Here is a 17,213-nt window from a genome sequence, read left to right as displayed (position 1 = left end):
GACTGCACCGGTATTGGATAAAGAAATCCATTAATACAATTAAGACTTAGTCACTGTCTATTACTAGGAACAAGCCTTGCCTCAGCTTACTATCTGGCCAAGAAGGCAGACATTTAACAAGCAAACGTAATCATTTTCAGAACGAGTCCGTGTGAGATCCAAACAACACCCGCCTTCCAGGATCAGGTGAAGGAGGAAGGGGGGTGTCAGTCAGGCAAACAACTTGAATATCACCTGATAACTACCAGACCAGCATAAGGCCAAAATACTATCAAACACAAAAGAGGGAGGATTGAGTTCCCTCTCTAGGCCTGGGGAGGGCATCAGAAAGGAGCTGAAATCTTCAGAGGATGAATAGGTTTTCTACAAGCTTAAAAGGGGCGCTAGAGATAGTGCTCAGGAAGGCAACTGTTCTGGAAAGTGTATGCATGGTGGAGCTGGGGGAACTCCAGGCACTAAATGGAAGGGGAAGATGGCCATCAGACCATTTCCACCGATTCATGAGCCTCCTGGCCAAGCACCACCATAGCCAGTAAAACCAGTTTGAGTGGGAGTTGATATTGTACGTCAGACCTCAATTTTTTTTTTCCTCCAGAGTGTAAGGTTACCAGATAAAATACAAGATAGCCAGTTAAGTTTGAATTCCTGATAAACAATGAATAATTTTTTAGTCAAGTCCCCAATATGTGGGACATACTTGTTTAAAATTTACCTGAGGGGCGCCTGGGTGACTCAGTCGGTTGGGCGTCGGACATCGGCTCAGGTCATGATCTCCCGGTTTGCGAGTTTGAGCCCCGCTTCCGGCTCTGTGCTGACAGCTCGGAGCCTGGGGCCTGCTTCGGATTCTGTGTCTCCCTCTCTCTCTGCCCCTGCCCTACTCATGCTCTGTGTCTCTCGGTCTCTCAATAATAAATAAATATTAAAAAGAAAATAAAAAAGAAAATAAAATTTACCTGAAATTCAAATTTTTATAAAGTTTGATTTTTTTTACTCTTTATCTGTGTATTTTTATTTGCTACATCAGGCAACCCTAGCAGGGTGGTTAAGAACAAACACGGTTCTGCTGCGGCACAGATAACCAGAAACCCAAGGCCAGCGTGACCCCAGCCTTTGGTAGCCTTCTCACCCAAAAGTCTCTCCCATCCGAAGTCGCTGAGAACCGGCTTCCAGAAAAGAGACGCTGTAACCAGGCAACCAAGACGCGAACCCACCAGACCTTTTGCACAATTTGGGCTTAGAAGTCCAGTGCATCCTGGGAGTGAGTTTCCGAAGTTCAGCTTCGCTTCCAAAGGCCACCAGACTACAACTCCCAGCAGCCCTAAAGGCTCGCTGCGAGTCACGCTGGGATTTCTGACTTTACCCCGAGGAAGGCTCTTGATAGGTTGCTTGTGTAAGAAGAGACCAGGGCCGGTTTCTAGAGATCTGCGACACTAAGACTTCATATGAAAGATTAAACCAAAGATTACTACTTTCTGTGCAGAGAAAACAAGTTACTCTGAACATCGCGAAAACATGTGCTTACGCGCACTGACGTTCCACAGCGCGCTGAAGGGTGGGCGCTGAGCGGCGCTCCCGCACGTGACGCCAGCGCATCTTTGCGATTGGCTGCCTCGGGGGCGCGGCGCTCGGGCGCGGACGCCTCGGATTGGTGTTTCGGGACAGCGAGGTGGGACTCTGGCTGCAGCCGCGGGAGGTCCGGACGCTGGCGGCCATGGGACTCGCCGGTAAGTGCGCGTCTGACCCTGCGCCAGCACTCTCGGCCGCTTCCGGATGGGACGGGGCTGCACTCGTGGGAGTGTGGCCGGCGATGGAAGGGGCGAAGCCGACGCGGCTTTGAAGCTCGGAAGTCGGGGTCGAGAGCCACCGGAGTCGAGTGGAGCTGAGGGTGCGCTGGGGTGGCCGCGCTGAAGCCGGTTCCGCCGAGATTGAGGCGGGCGGGGTGAAGGACTCCGGACCCCCAGCCTCAGACTCCTGCCCGCCGTCTGGCCATCTTCCTCCCTTTGGGCCTGGCGGAACCCTCCTTGACTCCAGCGGGGCTGCTGATTGAGCGGGGTCGTCCCTTCCTTGGCCCTGGCGCTCCCCGGTGACCTCTCAGTGAGTGAAGTCGGGGTATTGCCAGGGGGGTGGGTGTGGAAGCCCCGTCCTCCGGACCCAAGCCCCCTCGGGGTCTCCCTAAGGCTCCTCGGGAGCCTCTGCGGCTGTCTGCCCAGACACTCGTTGGCCATGAATGGTTGCAGATTTTATGGCCATCTCGCATTTGTCACTTAAGTGGCTGGGTGGAGACCGTGGGCAAATCGCTCAACTTGTTTGGCTTCTCGTTTGTAGAGTAAGGGAGGTATTCCTAGATCTCCTAGCCTCTCTTCGGCTTTAAAATCTAAGAATCTGTGATTGTGCCATTTGTTGAGCTTCTATGCCAGAAAGATGTTAGGCGTGATAACCCGATGGAAGTAGGCAGACTCCTCACAGGACGTTAGCAGGTTCATGAGAAAACTTTTAAGATTATTTCATTTGGTCCTTCACTCCCTTTTTTTTTTTTTTGTTTTTTAATCACTCATCTTTTTAAATTGAATACAACTGGAAATTCAGGTGTAGGTGACGAACCACAGTAAGAAAATGTTACTGAAGCCACTTTAAAAGTACAAAACTGACGACTCCCCAAATTTGGTAGTCTTGAATCTTAATTAGTAAGTTCAGGTCAAGAAACACTGAGTATTTCTGAGAATATACGTAAAACATAGATGAATTTGTTAGCAAGAAGAATTAAGACTTTGCACAGGCAGTTGATTTGCATTTCCTGAGTTTGCAGGTGAAATCAGAAACTCAGACCTTTGGAATGGCTTTCCCTTGTACCACTGAGTTTCTGGAGGTGTGGAAATCTCCATTGTAAATCTGAGGAAGATTTTCACTAGCTTTCCACAACACTCTTTAGCTTTAAAAGTAAGAATATGTAATAGTACCGAATACTGAGCATTTTGCACTGATGAGGATCTAAGGGACCCCTGAAGTAAATATTTCCTACTTAAGGTTTAGAAAATGGCCCCAGATCCAACCCACCTCTAACTGAGCCTTTATCTCGAGACTCCAAACCAGAGAGAGGGACGCTCATGGAAGAAAGGCTTACATAGCTGAAAGAAAGTTTAAGAAAATGAAAGGAGCCCTTTAACACCAGCCTTGAATACGGAAGGGGAAAACGTAGGTGGATGTCTGTAACATGTGCTGTAGGTGACATTGAAAAAGCTACCGTCAAAAAGACAGTTCTAGTTCCAGGTATATTTTAGTATAAACCACAAAGTGAATCGCAGAATTTTATGAGGTTTGTTGAATCAGTGGCTAAGGTCTAGAGCGGGGTCGGCAAACTTTCTGTAAAGAGCCATATGTTTAATTATTGAAATGCACTGGTTTGTTAGCATAGCACATCCTTATGTACTGTGATGTAACATACTTTTATTTATCTGTTTATTTTGAGAGCCAGAACACAAGTGAGGGCAGGGGGGCCAGAGAGAGAGGAGAGAGAGAATCTGAAGCAGGCTCCACATGGTCAGCACAAGAGCCCGACACGGGGCTCGGCCCCGTCAACCATGAGGTCGTGACCTGAGCCGAAATCTAGAGTTGGATGCGTCCCTGACTGTGCCACCCGGGTGCCCCGAAACTTACTTTTTTAAAATTATGTGTAGGAGTTTTTTTTTTTTAATTTTTTAAAATGTTTATTTGTTTTGAGTGGGGGGGGGGACAGAGCATGAGTGGGGGAGGGGCAGAGAAATTGGGAGACACAGAATGTGAAGCAGGCTCCAGGCTCCGAGCTGTCAGCACAGAGCCCGACGCGGGACTTGAACCCACGAACCATGACATCGTGACCTAAGCCGAAGTTGGACGCTTAACTAACTGAGCCACCCAGGTGCCCCCGTGTAGGAGTTTTTTTAAAGCAAAATTAAAATATAAGGACATCGCAGAATCTAGTTTTGTTGTATGGCACGTAGTAAATGCTAAGCAAGTAAATGTCAGATGAGTAATTTCATTATATGCTTTTGTTTTATTTCTAGGGGGAAAGCTGGCAAATTTACATTAGCATAAAACAGTGTTTATATCTGGATTTGGAAAATGTAATATATTTTGTCTCTGAGCTGAGATCTTGTTTTACTCTCTCTTTCAGGTACTAGACGACACATATCTTAACTGAGCTGCTCTAAGGACTAATGCCTAAACCATCTCAGCATGGCCTGTAGAGGAGGAGGTGGGCCTGGCCAGTTTCCCTCAGCTGTGCTCTCCCGTGTCAGCCCTGGAAGTCTGTCGACATGTAGGACCCATACCCATAATATATGCATGGTGTCGGACTTTTTCTATCCCAATATGGGAGGCGTGGAAAGCCACATTTACCAGCTCTCTCAGTGTCTGATTGAAAGAGGGCACAAAGTTATAATTGTCACCCATGCTTATGGAAATCGAAAAGGCATCCGTTACCTCACTAATGGCCTCAAAGTCTATTACTTGCCTCTGAAAGTCATGTACAACCAATCTACGGCCACGACCCTCTTTCACAGTCTGCCATTGCTCAGGTACATATTTGTTCGGGAGAGAGTCACGATAATACATTCACATAGTTCTTTTTCTGCCATGGCCCATGATGCCCTCTTCCACGCCAAGACCATGGGGCTCCAGACAGTCTTCACGGACCACTCCCTTTTTGGATTTGCTGATGTCAGCTCGGTGCTTACAAACAAGCTTCTAACTGTGTCTCTTTGTGACACAAACCACATAATTTGTGTCTCTTATACTAGTAAGGAAAACACTGTGCTAAGAGCAGCACTGAATCCTGAAATAGTGTCCGTCATTCCTAATGCTGTAGATCCTACTGACTTCACTCCAGACCCATTTAGAAGGCATGATAGTATAATAACTGTTGTTGTTGTCAGCAGACTTGTTTACAGAAAAGGTAATGAAATGATAGCTACAATTGCACTGCACAGACTTTTGTTTCTTGTAGAAAGCTGTTGAATACTTGTATGTAATGATTGTTCGGCTTTTCGTTTTGTTTTATGGGCTCATAACCACTTCTGGATTAAATATAGCGAAGGAAGGTGTAATACTGTTTGATACATCCCCCCAGATTTTTTGAAATGGTGGTGAATGCCACCCCCCACCTTTGATGTTTTAATAGTTACTTAAAAACAGTAATCTGATATTGTTGAGTAGGTCAGGTCTTTTTAAGGCTAAACAGCCCTGTGTGTGTGGTAAGAGGTGAGACGCTGAGCCACCACATAGCCCTTTCTTTCTGATTGCAAAAATAATGCCTTTTCACTGCAGATATTTTGAAAACTAAGAAAAGCACAGAGGTGGTAAGTAAAATCAGCTGTAACTGTACTATTCAGGGATGACCTTTAGGAATATTTCAATTTCTAGCTTTCCTGTCTATTATGCATCTCCTCAAAGTCAGCTTGTTCTGAACATTGCCGTTTTATAGCTTATTTCATTTAATCGTAGATAAGGTGTTAATAATCTGGGGGCAGGTAAGTGGTAAAGGCAGGGGGATTAGACGGCCTGGAGCCTGATCCTCCCCGCATCCCACTGTGTGATTGAGGACAAGCTGCTTAACCTCTCTGAGTCTCAGTTTTTTCATTTGTACGGTTTGGGCACCACCAGGAACCTTGTGAGGGTTCAGTAATGGTTCCTGTAAAGTACTTAGGCCAGTTTGTATTTGATAAGTGTCTACCATTATCAAGGAGGATTTTTTTTTTAGTGCCTCTGCAGCACTTAATGGACACCGCAATAGCATTTGTGGAGCCTCGTTTACTAAAAGCCTGAAACGGTCTGGTTATTCAGAACCTAAGTGGTCTTCTGGATGGTATTTGAAAAACCTGTCCAGTAATCAAAATCATCACTTAAAGTAGGGAATTATTGAAAAAAAATAATCCATACCCTCCCTTAAGTATTTGAATTGAACTCAGAATGTTATTAACACACACTGCGTTGCCAGTAAGTAGTTGGATGTGGGCCTCCAGGCGTAAGAGTTCTGGTCCGCTGGTTGGAGCTGTGCCATCTTTCTCGCACGGCCACCTTCCAAAAGTGTCATTATTTGTAGTTGCCGATTTGGGCTTCCTTTAAGTGGGGTGAGAACTTAAAGGTGTACGAAATCGTGTACTTCGAGATTTTTGACTTGTTCTTGATTTGACACAGTGGTTTAGGATATCCCCTAATCGGACAAGAGCTTTCTGGTGTAACTTTTCCTTTATTGAATTTTTCATACCGTTCAGCTTAGTCTCGTAGGAACTTAACTGTGTCAGTTGATGTGCCATTTACGTAAATTACCCAGCGTTCCCAAGTACCCGCATTACCAAGCGTAGCTGGCATCAGACGTACGTGGACCAATGCGGCTGGTTCTCAGCACGCGGCTCAGCGGTGGGGTCGGAAGTGTACCAGTGTGCCCAGGAGTGGCCTACGGTGCAGACGCGGGCCTTGCTCAGTATGCTTTACATTTGGAAGGGAGCCCTGGTTGGTCCAGCAGTCCACTTAAGTGGAGGTTGGTGAGGAAACTGTTGAGCTGCGTTTTCTGGGGTGAAGGCATGCTCTCTCGGTGTGCTTCCTTTCTTTAATCAAGAAGATGTGAATGGACCCGCAGTCTCTCTTGGAAACCCCTCTGGGGATACTGGTGATGTGTTGCAACTTAGAAAACGCGCCTAGGCTATCTTTTAGTCACATAGCTAAAAGAGCTGTGAGCTAGCTAGCCGAGAATGAGTGTGGTGCATGCATGGTCGAGGATCAGAGCAAAATGAAATCTTGGTACAAACTAAAGCTGTTACCTTTATGTCACTAACGATGGTATTCGAGCCCGCTGAGCTAACTACCAGCGACAGAGGGAAGGCACGGCCTGTCCTATTCTCAATTCGGTCATTTAACAAGTATTTAGCGAACCCGCTCCATACGCCGGGCACTGTACAAAAAGTAACATTCTCGGAAGGAACAGCCACATCTCTAGCCCAAAAGTGAGTAGTTGTGTTTATGGTCCGTTAATTATCAACTAATTTCCTTAGGTGGTGTTCCTTTGGACCAGTTCTCAAAGGCCCACTGCAGTGTATTGAGTGAGAGAGGAGAAATGCCACTTCTTACTCCTGAGCTTCCCTGGCTGCCTTCTTCCCTTTCTCCAGAGCCTGTTGTGCTCAGTCAGGGTCTCCCAGTGCTCCTGCGCGTGTGCAGGCACGCCCCCCTTCTTGCTGCGGTGGTGATGACGGCTTCTATTTATATTCTGGAGTTGATAAAGCCTGTACATGGTACAGTACCTCACTTGACCCTCCCAACAACTGTAGGGTAGATGTTATCTGCATGCAACAAACTGAGTCTCAGAGAGGGTAAGTAACTCACTCAGTTCATACAGTATCAGAGATGACAAACAAGAGTCCAGCTCTTGAACTAAGGTCTCCTGTTCCCTCACCTCTGGCCCAGAGTCTAAGTGTAGATTCAGAAGTTTCTTTAACATATGTTAGACTGAGCTTTAGAAGCCATTTGTATCATGATTTTTCTTTGTCCGTTTTGTGTGACTATGGCAATTGCAAGTCCTTTTGTATGTTCCATTGTGTTAGGCTCTTCTCAGAGGCAGGAGAATATTTTATTGTTTGGGAAAACCCTTTCATTCCTAGAATAATAATATAGATCACTGATAGTATTAATCACTTCCATTCCTTATAAGGTAGTTGTCGGGATTCCATGACCTCGCACCCTTCAAGGGCATTGCCTAATGTAGTAACCGCTCAGTAAATGTTGTTATCAGCAGTTATAATTAGTACGCTATGTGTATTGCACTTTTCATTAGAAGGCTGGGTTCTTAACCTTTGTAATAGAAGGGAGAAGGAAAGGTAAGAAAGAAAATGAAAGAACTATAGGACACTAAATGGTAAAAGTCATTAAGCCACCTTCTAGTTTATGTAGAAATCCAATGGATCAATTTGGTAATTGTTTGGAAACACAGATAGCTAAGATTTTAATGAGAAGCCTTCATAGTTCAGAAAAGTCGCAGTGAATTTATGTTTGCTAATGCAATCATATTTTGAAAATAGCAGAGTTTACTTAAGTCCTACTTTGAATTGTTTAATAAAAATGACGCCATATATATAATTTCTCCCACCATCTTTTTTTATAATTGATCTGCCTGTATCTGGGAAGGACTAAGAAGAAGTGCAGTTCTTTGTGTGTGTGTGTGTGTGTGTGTGTGTGTGTGTGTGTATGTGTATGCATTTCTTAAATTAATAAACTTTAACTGGGTTATTTTACATTTACTTTCACTTTTGAATGTGTCCAATTTATAAATGTTACTTAACTAAATTCCCAAATAGTGTCAACATGCTGTCACTCTGGATAGCCACTTTCAGACTAGAAGAGCATGGTTTATTTTGTTGCTTTATATTACCCGAGGTGGTATTTCCACATTATAAGTAGAGTGTTTGTTTCATTAAAGAACAAAAAGGAACCAAGATGCATCCTTTTGTTCTGACGGACTCTAATGACCTAGCAGTAGCAGCCCTGCCACCTTCGTTTACTGTCATTCAAGGGAAGCGGCCCTAGCAGGTTTGGATGGACTACTCTTTTCAATTTCCCAAACACCATAGTGTTTGCTGTAAAATCCTCTGTACAAACCACATTGTCAAAGTGGAGGCTGCAGTTCTACTTTGTCACTTGGCCCTTTCCTAGGGCGGGAAGTGGAACGCAGACTGGGAGAAAGTTGGTAGCTGAAAGAGATCTTGGACTTCAGGTACGCTTGGTCTCTTCATTTTCTATATCAGAAAACTTTCCCTTGGTCAAAGAGCTTGCCCCTAAAACGGCTGGGACAGGACCTAGCTAGATCTCCGGTCAGCTGTCCAGCCTTGTAGAAAACGAACTCCGATGTCAGCTACCTCAAATACCTGTTTTATAACAGGTGATATGTAAACACAAGCGAGTACCTTGAAGAATGTTCTGTTACAGTGAAACCAAACAGTCCGTGTGTTGGGTAACAAAGGATGTGTCAATGTATGTGTCTTTAAGAATTGCAACTTGCAGGAGATGAGTCCTAGTTTGGACGATCCCAGGGAATCCACCTTCCCCGGAAAGGTTTGAGAGTTCGTTTCTATACTTAAGGAGGGCATGGCTAATACTCTTCAGAGTGAGTGGATTCTCAGTTCTGATGAACTTTTTTAGGTTTAAATATTACTCTTTCCAACATTCACCTTTATTTTATATTTCTAGGGACTGATTTGCTTAGTGGTATAATACCTGAACTCTGTCAAAAATATCCAGATTTAAATTTCATAATTGGAGGAGAGGGACCTAAGAGAATCATTTTGGAAGAAGTACGGGAAAGGTACCAGCTACATGACAGGTATTGATGGATTCCATACTGCCTTGGGTGAGAAAATACCAGTTACCTAAATTCAGTTTGGGTGATGTGTGTTAAGTGGGTTGTTTCTCTTACATGTACCTGATGTACAAATGTGACGCGAGGTCTCTTTTTTTAAAAATGTATGTACTATGGGAAACTTTAAGATTCACAGTTTAATTGTTTTTGTTGTTGTTGTTGTTAGCCCAATATTATTGGACTCTAGGGGGCAGTGGTTGGAGGTACCCTGGAAGGTGTGTGTGCGCGTGCGCACATCCACGCATGCACACACGCCAACCGCTTTGGAAATGTTTGCGCGTTTTCAAGGCTTGCTGAGTGGTGATTTCTATAGCGTGGCCCAAGTCGTGTAAATTGCCCTGCACGTACAGGTTCACGTACTTCTCTTTCTCAGTAACTTAGAACGGTGTTTGCTGTGAGACATCCGTTTAGAAGGGGCATTTTCCTCTTTAGAAATGACTTTGATATTTACTCATCAAAGCATATTAATATCTTTATTAAATGCCAACCAGTTTTGGAAAAGATGAAATTTGTAGGCGTGACAAAAGTTCGAAATATGTTGGCCGTGTGGGTTTGAACCAAAGAGCTTTAAAAGACTCTTAGATAAGAGTTTGGAGATGCTAACCTTTTTTGAGGTGGAAAACATCAGAACCAGCAATAATCTAAGTACAGTACGAATAGCACACTTGGCTTCTAAATGATAATTTCTTTTCTAGCAAGATTTTCACTCCCCTCTTTCTTCTCTCATTTCAAAAATCAGAGTACGTCTCTTGGGAGCCTTAGAACACAAGGATGTTAGAAATGTCTTAGTTCAAGGACATATTTTTCTTAATACTTCCCTTACCGAAGCGTTCTGCATGGCAATTGTGGAAGCAGCCAGTTGCGGTTTACAGGTAAAAAGCTTTGAGGCCTTGCACTGTCGGGGTTTCTGTACTTGCATTCTGAAAAATAATCAGACACATTCTGTAACGACTTTTCAAGTTGGTTTGGCTTCTTTTCCTGAGGTACGAATTATGGTGTGTCGTGTGTTCTTTGTCTCTTCTTAAGGTCGTCAGTACCAGGGTTGGCGGGATTCCTGAAGTACTTCCAGAAAATCTGATCATTTTGTGTGAGCCTTCTGTAAAGTCCTTGTGCGAGGGTTTGGAAAAAGCGATTTCCCAACTCAAATCAGGAGCGCTGCCAGCCCCCGAAGATATTCACAACATCGTAAAGACTTTCTACACCTGGAGGAACGTTGCGGAAAGAACTGAAAAAGTATGTCATGTGCTAAGCAAAGAGTATTTGAATGATTGGGTCTGAATTCTTGGCGTTTTGTGTACACGTTTGCTATTTCTTCTCTAGGTTTATCCTCTCTGTTGCTTAAGTTTACGAAGTCTCTTCCGATGAGAAGACACGAACCGTGTACTGCTTTTGGTATATGCTAGGCTGTTTCTAGTCAAGTCCTTGCCTTTGACATCTGAAAATAGTGGTAATGCCATCTAGACCCTTCATTAAATTGGGCCTGAGGAAGTTTTCCAGGAAGTCACAACAGTTAAAGGCAAAACTGATCTTAAACTCTACTCTTAGACGTTTTCTTAAGGCTGCTTCTAATTCTACAGCACGTGGGTCTACTAGAGAATACATGGTTTTGCTGAGTCCGATTGCGGCCAACATTTAGTTTGGGCTACTTCCCGAAACCCTTGTGTCACCTTTGCTAAGTAATGTGATTTTCCGTGGGAAGAGGAGTTTGGCATCTTTGGGCTGATTGAGAACATAATGAGTGAGGACTCAAAATGCACGTGACAGATGTTGCAAACAGGATCACAAATAAAAAGCAGCAATAGAGAATTTGGAGTTGCTTTTTTAATTCTGCCGGGTCCACACAGGCCATTTTGATCCTGTTCAACTCCTGCTTTGTAGTTTAACCGTGCTATTTAGAAACTTGATGAAGAAATTGAATTGGAGTTCACTCTGGAAGCATACTTTCTCAACTATCCTAATTCAGCAGTGCCCACATAATTCTGATTGAGATGTGTCCCAGATGTTTGGAAGGTGGAAGAGCTAGCCGAAAACGGCCCACACCCTTCCTGAGGTCGCTGCCCCATGGCACCTGCACCGCGTGTCACAACTTCCTTGGGTTCTCAAGGAGGCGGCGCACAGGTCTGCTGTGTGGGAAGGACCGCAAGGAATGCTGAGAGGCTGTTGAAACATAAATGCTGGCCTCGTTTGTGTTCGAAACAAACATGTTTACGGGTCTTCGTGGGGTTTTGTTTGGAATACTTCTGAGGTCCGTGCTTGGCGGTGTTTCACAAAGCACGCCACCTGCCACCAGTTCTCGGCAGTCAGCTTTGCATTAGGTGCCGGTGTCCGACCTGTGCCATCTGCTAAAATGTCCCCCATCTTTTCCCCCTTCCTTCCGTTTGGAATCCACAAAGTGTGTATGTGCTCACCATCTGTGCTCAGCAGCACGGCCTCAGGTGGCTGTGGACGGAAGGGCCTCTCTTACCCAGAAGCGCACTAGATTAGAGCTCTGCTGGGGGCTAGTGGTGAGAGCATCTCAGCCGCGTCCCGACCTTAGAAGGCCAGCCCTGCTTCAGGAATTCACTGCCACATTAAATAAGGCCTCGACAGACGTGACCTGAAAGGCGGCTCCGGCTTCTCAGGACTTTGGAGTTCTCGTAGTTGGTTAAGTTTGGTGGTGATGCCCTAGAGGCCAGGAGTGTAGCCCAGTGTTCTGGCCAGAATAAGCACTCTGTAAGTGTTGAATCAAATGACAGTAATGACCGTGATTGTATTCATCACATCATTACTAAAACAGCAACAGCAACGAAATGTAAGCGACCTCACTTTGCATCTGTACAGCATTCCTGGTTGGCGCAGGTCGTTGTTTGTCGTGGGTTACAGTGCTCACTGTCGGCCTCTCTCTGCCAGGTGTACGACCGCGTGGCAGGAGAAGCCGTGTTACCGATGGACAGACGACTGGACAGACTCATCTCTCACTGCGGCCCGGTGACGGGCTACATTTTTGCTTTGTTGGCTGTAGTCAACTTTCTCTTCCTCGTTTTCCTGCGATGGGTGACTCCAGATTCTGTCATCGACGTTGCAATAGACGCCACAGGGCCAGACGGGGCCTGGACTCCTCGATACCCTCCCAGTAAAAAAGAGGGCAAGAATAATGCGATGTCTAAAACCAGGTAGAAGAAAGCCTGGATTGTAACATTTTACACATTTGTGATAGTTCTATTAAGACTATCGAAAATAACCTTGCTTTTTTCTTTGTTTTTTTTAAAGTTCATTTAGTAAGTTATGCTACCTCTATACCATTCAATGTTTTATTTTGAAGAAAGATAAAAACTTATGCAACTCCTGAGTGTAGAAACTCCTTGCACTTACTTAAAATTTAGGAGAGAACATTTAAGCCACTCAGGTAATGACATTTTTCAGACTACTGAAATCCCTTTAACGGAGATGTTTTAACATTATATTTTGGGAGCTTTGGGTGCTGAAGGGCCAAATGTTTTCTGGGCATTTTTTGGCCAATTTTAAATGTTCTACCGTTAATTAGACATTCACCAGATGTTTACAAGTTTTCTTTAGGGAAGTACAACAACGATACGAACTACTTTGAGTCCTGTTCACACATGTCATAGCCATTGAAGTCCTGTTCGTAGCCGTTGATTTGGTTCACTCAGTGTTACGTACCGTCAGCAGGTTTCTTGAGTAAGATGGTCCATCAGTTAGTAGCATGTTTTAAGCACCTACTATGTGTAGAACATTGAACCAGACACTTCCTGCTGTTAAGGACCAGGGGCACATGCGCTCTTTGTTGATCACTCCGATGGCTCACTTCTCTGTAGTCACAGTTGACAAGCTGGTAAAATATCAAACATGCCAAAAATGCTCCTGCTTTTAATGCCGGGAAGAAACTGTCGGCATACTCTGATTACTTCTTCGACCTTGTCACATGCGTTCTCCTAGGTAGAGCCTTCGTCTTCGTTTGTGTTTATGAAAATACCTTTTCTTTTGAAATACTAGGGACCGATATCACTGTTGATGCTAGTGCAGAGAAACCCTCCACGTGCTTCCGTGCATCGTTTAGTCCTCTGTACATGCCTTCATGTCTTCCGAGCAGAACGTACGAGGTGTGCAATCTCCAAGTCAGCTGCTACCCTGTACCTTCGATGCAAGCCACGTCCCTTCACTTGTGGCCTAGCTGATGTCTGAGAAGTATCGTCAGTATGCAAAAGTCTTTGCCCCAGAATGTTTTATTTATAGCAGATTGAGTTTGAAAATGTTAGGAACACAGTCTCTTGTGTGGGTGTGTGTTGTTCACTGTAATCGTTGTTGCCCAGAGCCATGGGTTTTTAAACCCCAAATTATCCACATGGTGTGTCTTACGAACTCCTTGAACTCCTTAGAATAAGTTTTTGTGATCAAGGACTGTGAAATCAAAAGAACGAGGCACTCGTTGGTGCACTAGATAGATTCTGGCAGTATTGTGATCCTTGACGGGACTTGTTTTCTTTAATGATAACATTCACAAAACTTCTTTTTAAAAAGTATCTTAACATGCCTGTTAACCGGTTGCCACCGATAACGTAGGGAATATGTTTGTGTTTTGTGCCGAAACACAAACGCGGGAGTGCGGTTTTTAAAACCTGGAAGTTAACGGTTCTTTGGTGAAAGAAAAATGGACTGACCTAAACCATTAAATTTCATTGGGATTTTTATGCACAGAAACGGATTTATATAAATATGAAACAGTGCCAGTATTCACGGCGAAGCACGCAACTATAACCTTTGCTTTTATGTATCCTGTTCAGCAATTTTGAAGGGCATACTACTGTTGGTTCTTCTATTTTTGTTTCTTAGCATATTTTCAAGATTGCCATGTGTTTCAGGTGGAAATGGGATTTAAACTTCTTGCATGTAAAGTATGTAATTTGCAGATCAGAATTATTTCCTTTGTTTTTAACAAACGGAAGTAAATTTGCTTGTTCTCATAAATCTTAATTTTCAGGCTTCCTGGATACCTTAATCGTAACTGTCAGTGTTGCACTGGTCAATATGTGGAAACATATTGTTCTACCCCGCTACTTACATTTATTTGAAAGTGAACTTGCAGTGATGGGGAATTTATGAAAAATATATTGTATTTCTTTTGATATTATAAAAATGAGCACATATAACACTGATTTATGAAAACATGCTACGTGTCCAAAAATAAAGACCAAAATGGCATTTTGACAATTTTCTGAGTTTGTCTTGTTTTCTGAACACAATAGTATTTACCCGTTGAACAGTGCTCCCCCCCCGCCCCCCTCCCTCACATGCTTGCTCTTTTCCCTGCAATTAGATGTGTTGCTGGGTCTGTTAGTAAAACAGGAACTGTCCTTCGGCTGATGAATTGCTCTGACATCTTTCCATTCTAGAATACATTCTCTCTTTTACTCATGGAATAATAAGTTGAATTGTGCTTTTGTTTCCTGATCCAAACAAGCCCTGTTTTTCCCTGCACTAGAGTTACCGCGTGAGGCAAACGAATACATCTGGAAACTATTGTGTATGTGAACTACGTAATTATACCTTGTATAATTTTGTATATCTTGTAAGCTATTTTAAGAGAAATTTGAATTTTGATTTCATTTACAGAAGGCCAGCTTCTCCCACCCTTTTTGTTGGAAGCAGTGGAAAGCAGTCATCTACACTGGTATGTTCTGATTTATCTTACACCAAATCTTACTTTTGGCAAAGGCGGTATCCTAGGTCTGTGTTTACTTTTGCGAAGTGTTTTTAAAGGCCTCTTTATCCTGCTCTTCATTCCCAAAAGAATATGGCAAGACTTTAAATTGTATCATCCTGTGGCTAGGCTTTTTTTTTTTTAATTTTTTTTCTTTTAATGTTTATTTTTGAGAGAGACAGAGCATTAGCAGGGGAGGGGCAGAGAGAGAGGGAGACAGAATCTGAAGCAGGCTCCAGGCTCTGTGCTGTCAGCACAGAGCCGATGTGGGGCTCGAACTCACAGACTGTGAGATCATGACCTGAGCCGAAGTCGGACGCTTAACCAAGTGTGCCACCCGGGCGCCACCCTGGGCTTTTTTTAAATACGAAATTCTGAAAATTAAAGTTCTGTACAAAATATAATTTGTGTTCACTAGTACTTTGGGGAGTTGGTTTTCCTTTCTCCTTTATATTTGGCTATGGCTCCGTGGTTCTTAACTGGATGTGGGGGTTTAGGGGAGGGGGGAGCGGGGGTGGTGATTTTGCCCCCTAGGGGACACCTGGCAGGGTCTGGAGACATTTCCGCGCTTAGCCCTGTATGGAAGTGGGGCACTGGCATCGAGATGCTGCCGAATATCCTACAATGCTTTTGGATAGCCCTCCCACAGCAAAGAATCATCTGGCCCAAAATACCAGTAGTGCCGAGGCTGAGAAACCATGGTGCCACAGAGGATTTCCTCTCCTGTGAGGGATGTCGCGAATTAACCCCTTACTTCAGTAGCCTTTCATGCCCATCTCAAATGTGATGCTCAAACGTAGTTAAAGATGGTCTCTCAAATGTAGCATAGACATCCATTTGAACCTGGAGAAAAGTCGAGCTCCTCCTGGCCTAATTTGCTGGTATATAACACAGAAAGCACAGCCATGTTTTCAATGAAAAGGCCAACACAAGACTGAATGGTGTCATGTGTTAAATACACGACACTGGGCCGACATGCGTAAATGACTCAGAATGGGAGTGCACTTCTTAGAGCGCGATTGAACGAGACACGACACGAAGAGAGGTCATGTGCCTGTGTTCGTGCGTGTGTTTTCATACGTTGGCACTCTGTAGGTGGCAAGTTGCAGGCCCACACTAAGTTCGTAAATAAACCCCGTATGTTGATCTCCGTTCTTGAGGGTGGGAACTGCCCAGGATCTTTGTGTAAGACGCTGAAATGGACGCAGTGTGTGTTGTGCGTCAAGGCTGTATGCTCGCACGTCAGCCTTTTAGCAGAGTGTAGGGAAACGTTTGTCGCCTAGGTAGCCATTCTCATGTGCCCGAGCGCTACGAGAAACTCCCCGTATCTTTTGCATAAAGCATTTATCAAATAAGACTTACTGAGTCTGCTCTTAAATTTTTTTTGGCCTGCCTTTTTCAATAGTTTGTAGAGATTTTGAAAATCTAAGATAGCCAGGAATGAAAGAGGAGACGTAGATTTTCCCCATCCCTTTTTGGTAGGGGAGGGAAATTAAAAATAAGTCTCTTTCCTTCATATCGGCCCATCGATGTGTGTGGAAGAGTTAGGGGTTACAAGAGAATATTGTCCGTTGGCAGAGGGTATCGATTCGTAGACTCTTTGGGTAATTCACCCAGAACCTGGGGTATCTTCTTTCTCCATTTCCCTGTAACTCTCCCGTGATCAAGGAGAGCCCGCGTATTCCAGTACGAGGTACCACCTTTACTGACACTTGAAACGGGAAATGAATGATGAGCTTTGCCGGCAGACCTTGTCACAGATGCCCCTATTCTGGCAAGTGGTCTAATGCTTTCAATCCGACACATCCACTTGGACAGGCATCCGAGATGAGCCTTTTGTTAAGTACCGCCTTAGAGTAAATGGCCTTTTTTTAACCGGTCATATTTTAGATCGGGCCATTATTTCCCATAAACCTGAGAATGAAGAGAATATGAAATGCTCTGGGGCCGGTACTTTCCACTTCAAATAACTCGCTTCGTCACCATGGGATCTGACAAGTTTGTTTTATCTTTCCGATACTGCCTTCCAACATACTGCAGCACAAATTGGGATTGAGGGATCAAAAAGATGTGGACAGGAATCCCGTTGGTTAAATAGCACTGAGGAATGTAGGTCTAAAAGGAAGTTTCTTTAGT

At 44.2% G+C, this 17,213-nt stretch overlaps 1 protein-coding gene across 2 annotated transcripts; it reads left to right on the top strand.

The window, feature by feature from the left end:
• The first annotated feature begins 1,664 nt into the window (after positions 1-1,664).
• On the top strand, positions 1,665-14,584 carry PIGA (phosphatidylinositol glycan anchor biosynthesis class A). 2 transcript variants are annotated; one of them, XM_047075920.1, is made up of 6 exons: positions 1,665-1,724; positions 4,151-4,930; positions 9,211-9,343; positions 10,119-10,251; positions 10,406-10,612; positions 12,269-14,584. In XM_047075920.1, exons 2-6 carry the CDS (start codon positions 4,213-4,215, stop codon positions 12,533-12,535), a joined length of 1,458 nt encoding a protein of 485 aa, XP_046931876.1. In that variant the 5' UTR covers positions 1,665-1,724; positions 4,151-4,212; the 3' UTR covers positions 12,536-14,584. The 2 variants fall into 2 exon arrangements, with proteins under 2 accessions (XP_046931876.1, XP_046931875.1); XM_047075919.1 differs by lacking the exon at positions 1,665-1,724 and adding an exon at positions 1,785-2,094.
• The last annotated feature ends 2,629 nt before the right edge of the window (positions 14,585-17,213 follow it).

The sequence above is a fragment of the Lynx rufus genome, unplaced genomic scaffold (genome assembly GCF_022079265.1).
Source record: "Lynx rufus isolate CCGP_SWC_20201006 ecotype Redwood Valley unplaced genomic scaffold, mLynRuf1.p SCAF_14, whole genome shotgun sequence".
In the NCBI taxonomy this organism is placed as follows: domain Eukaryota; kingdom Metazoa; phylum Chordata; class Mammalia; order Carnivora; family Felidae; genus Lynx; species Lynx rufus.
Note: the sequence above shows the minus strand (reverse complement) of the source record. Positions and strands in the feature narration are given on the sequence as shown.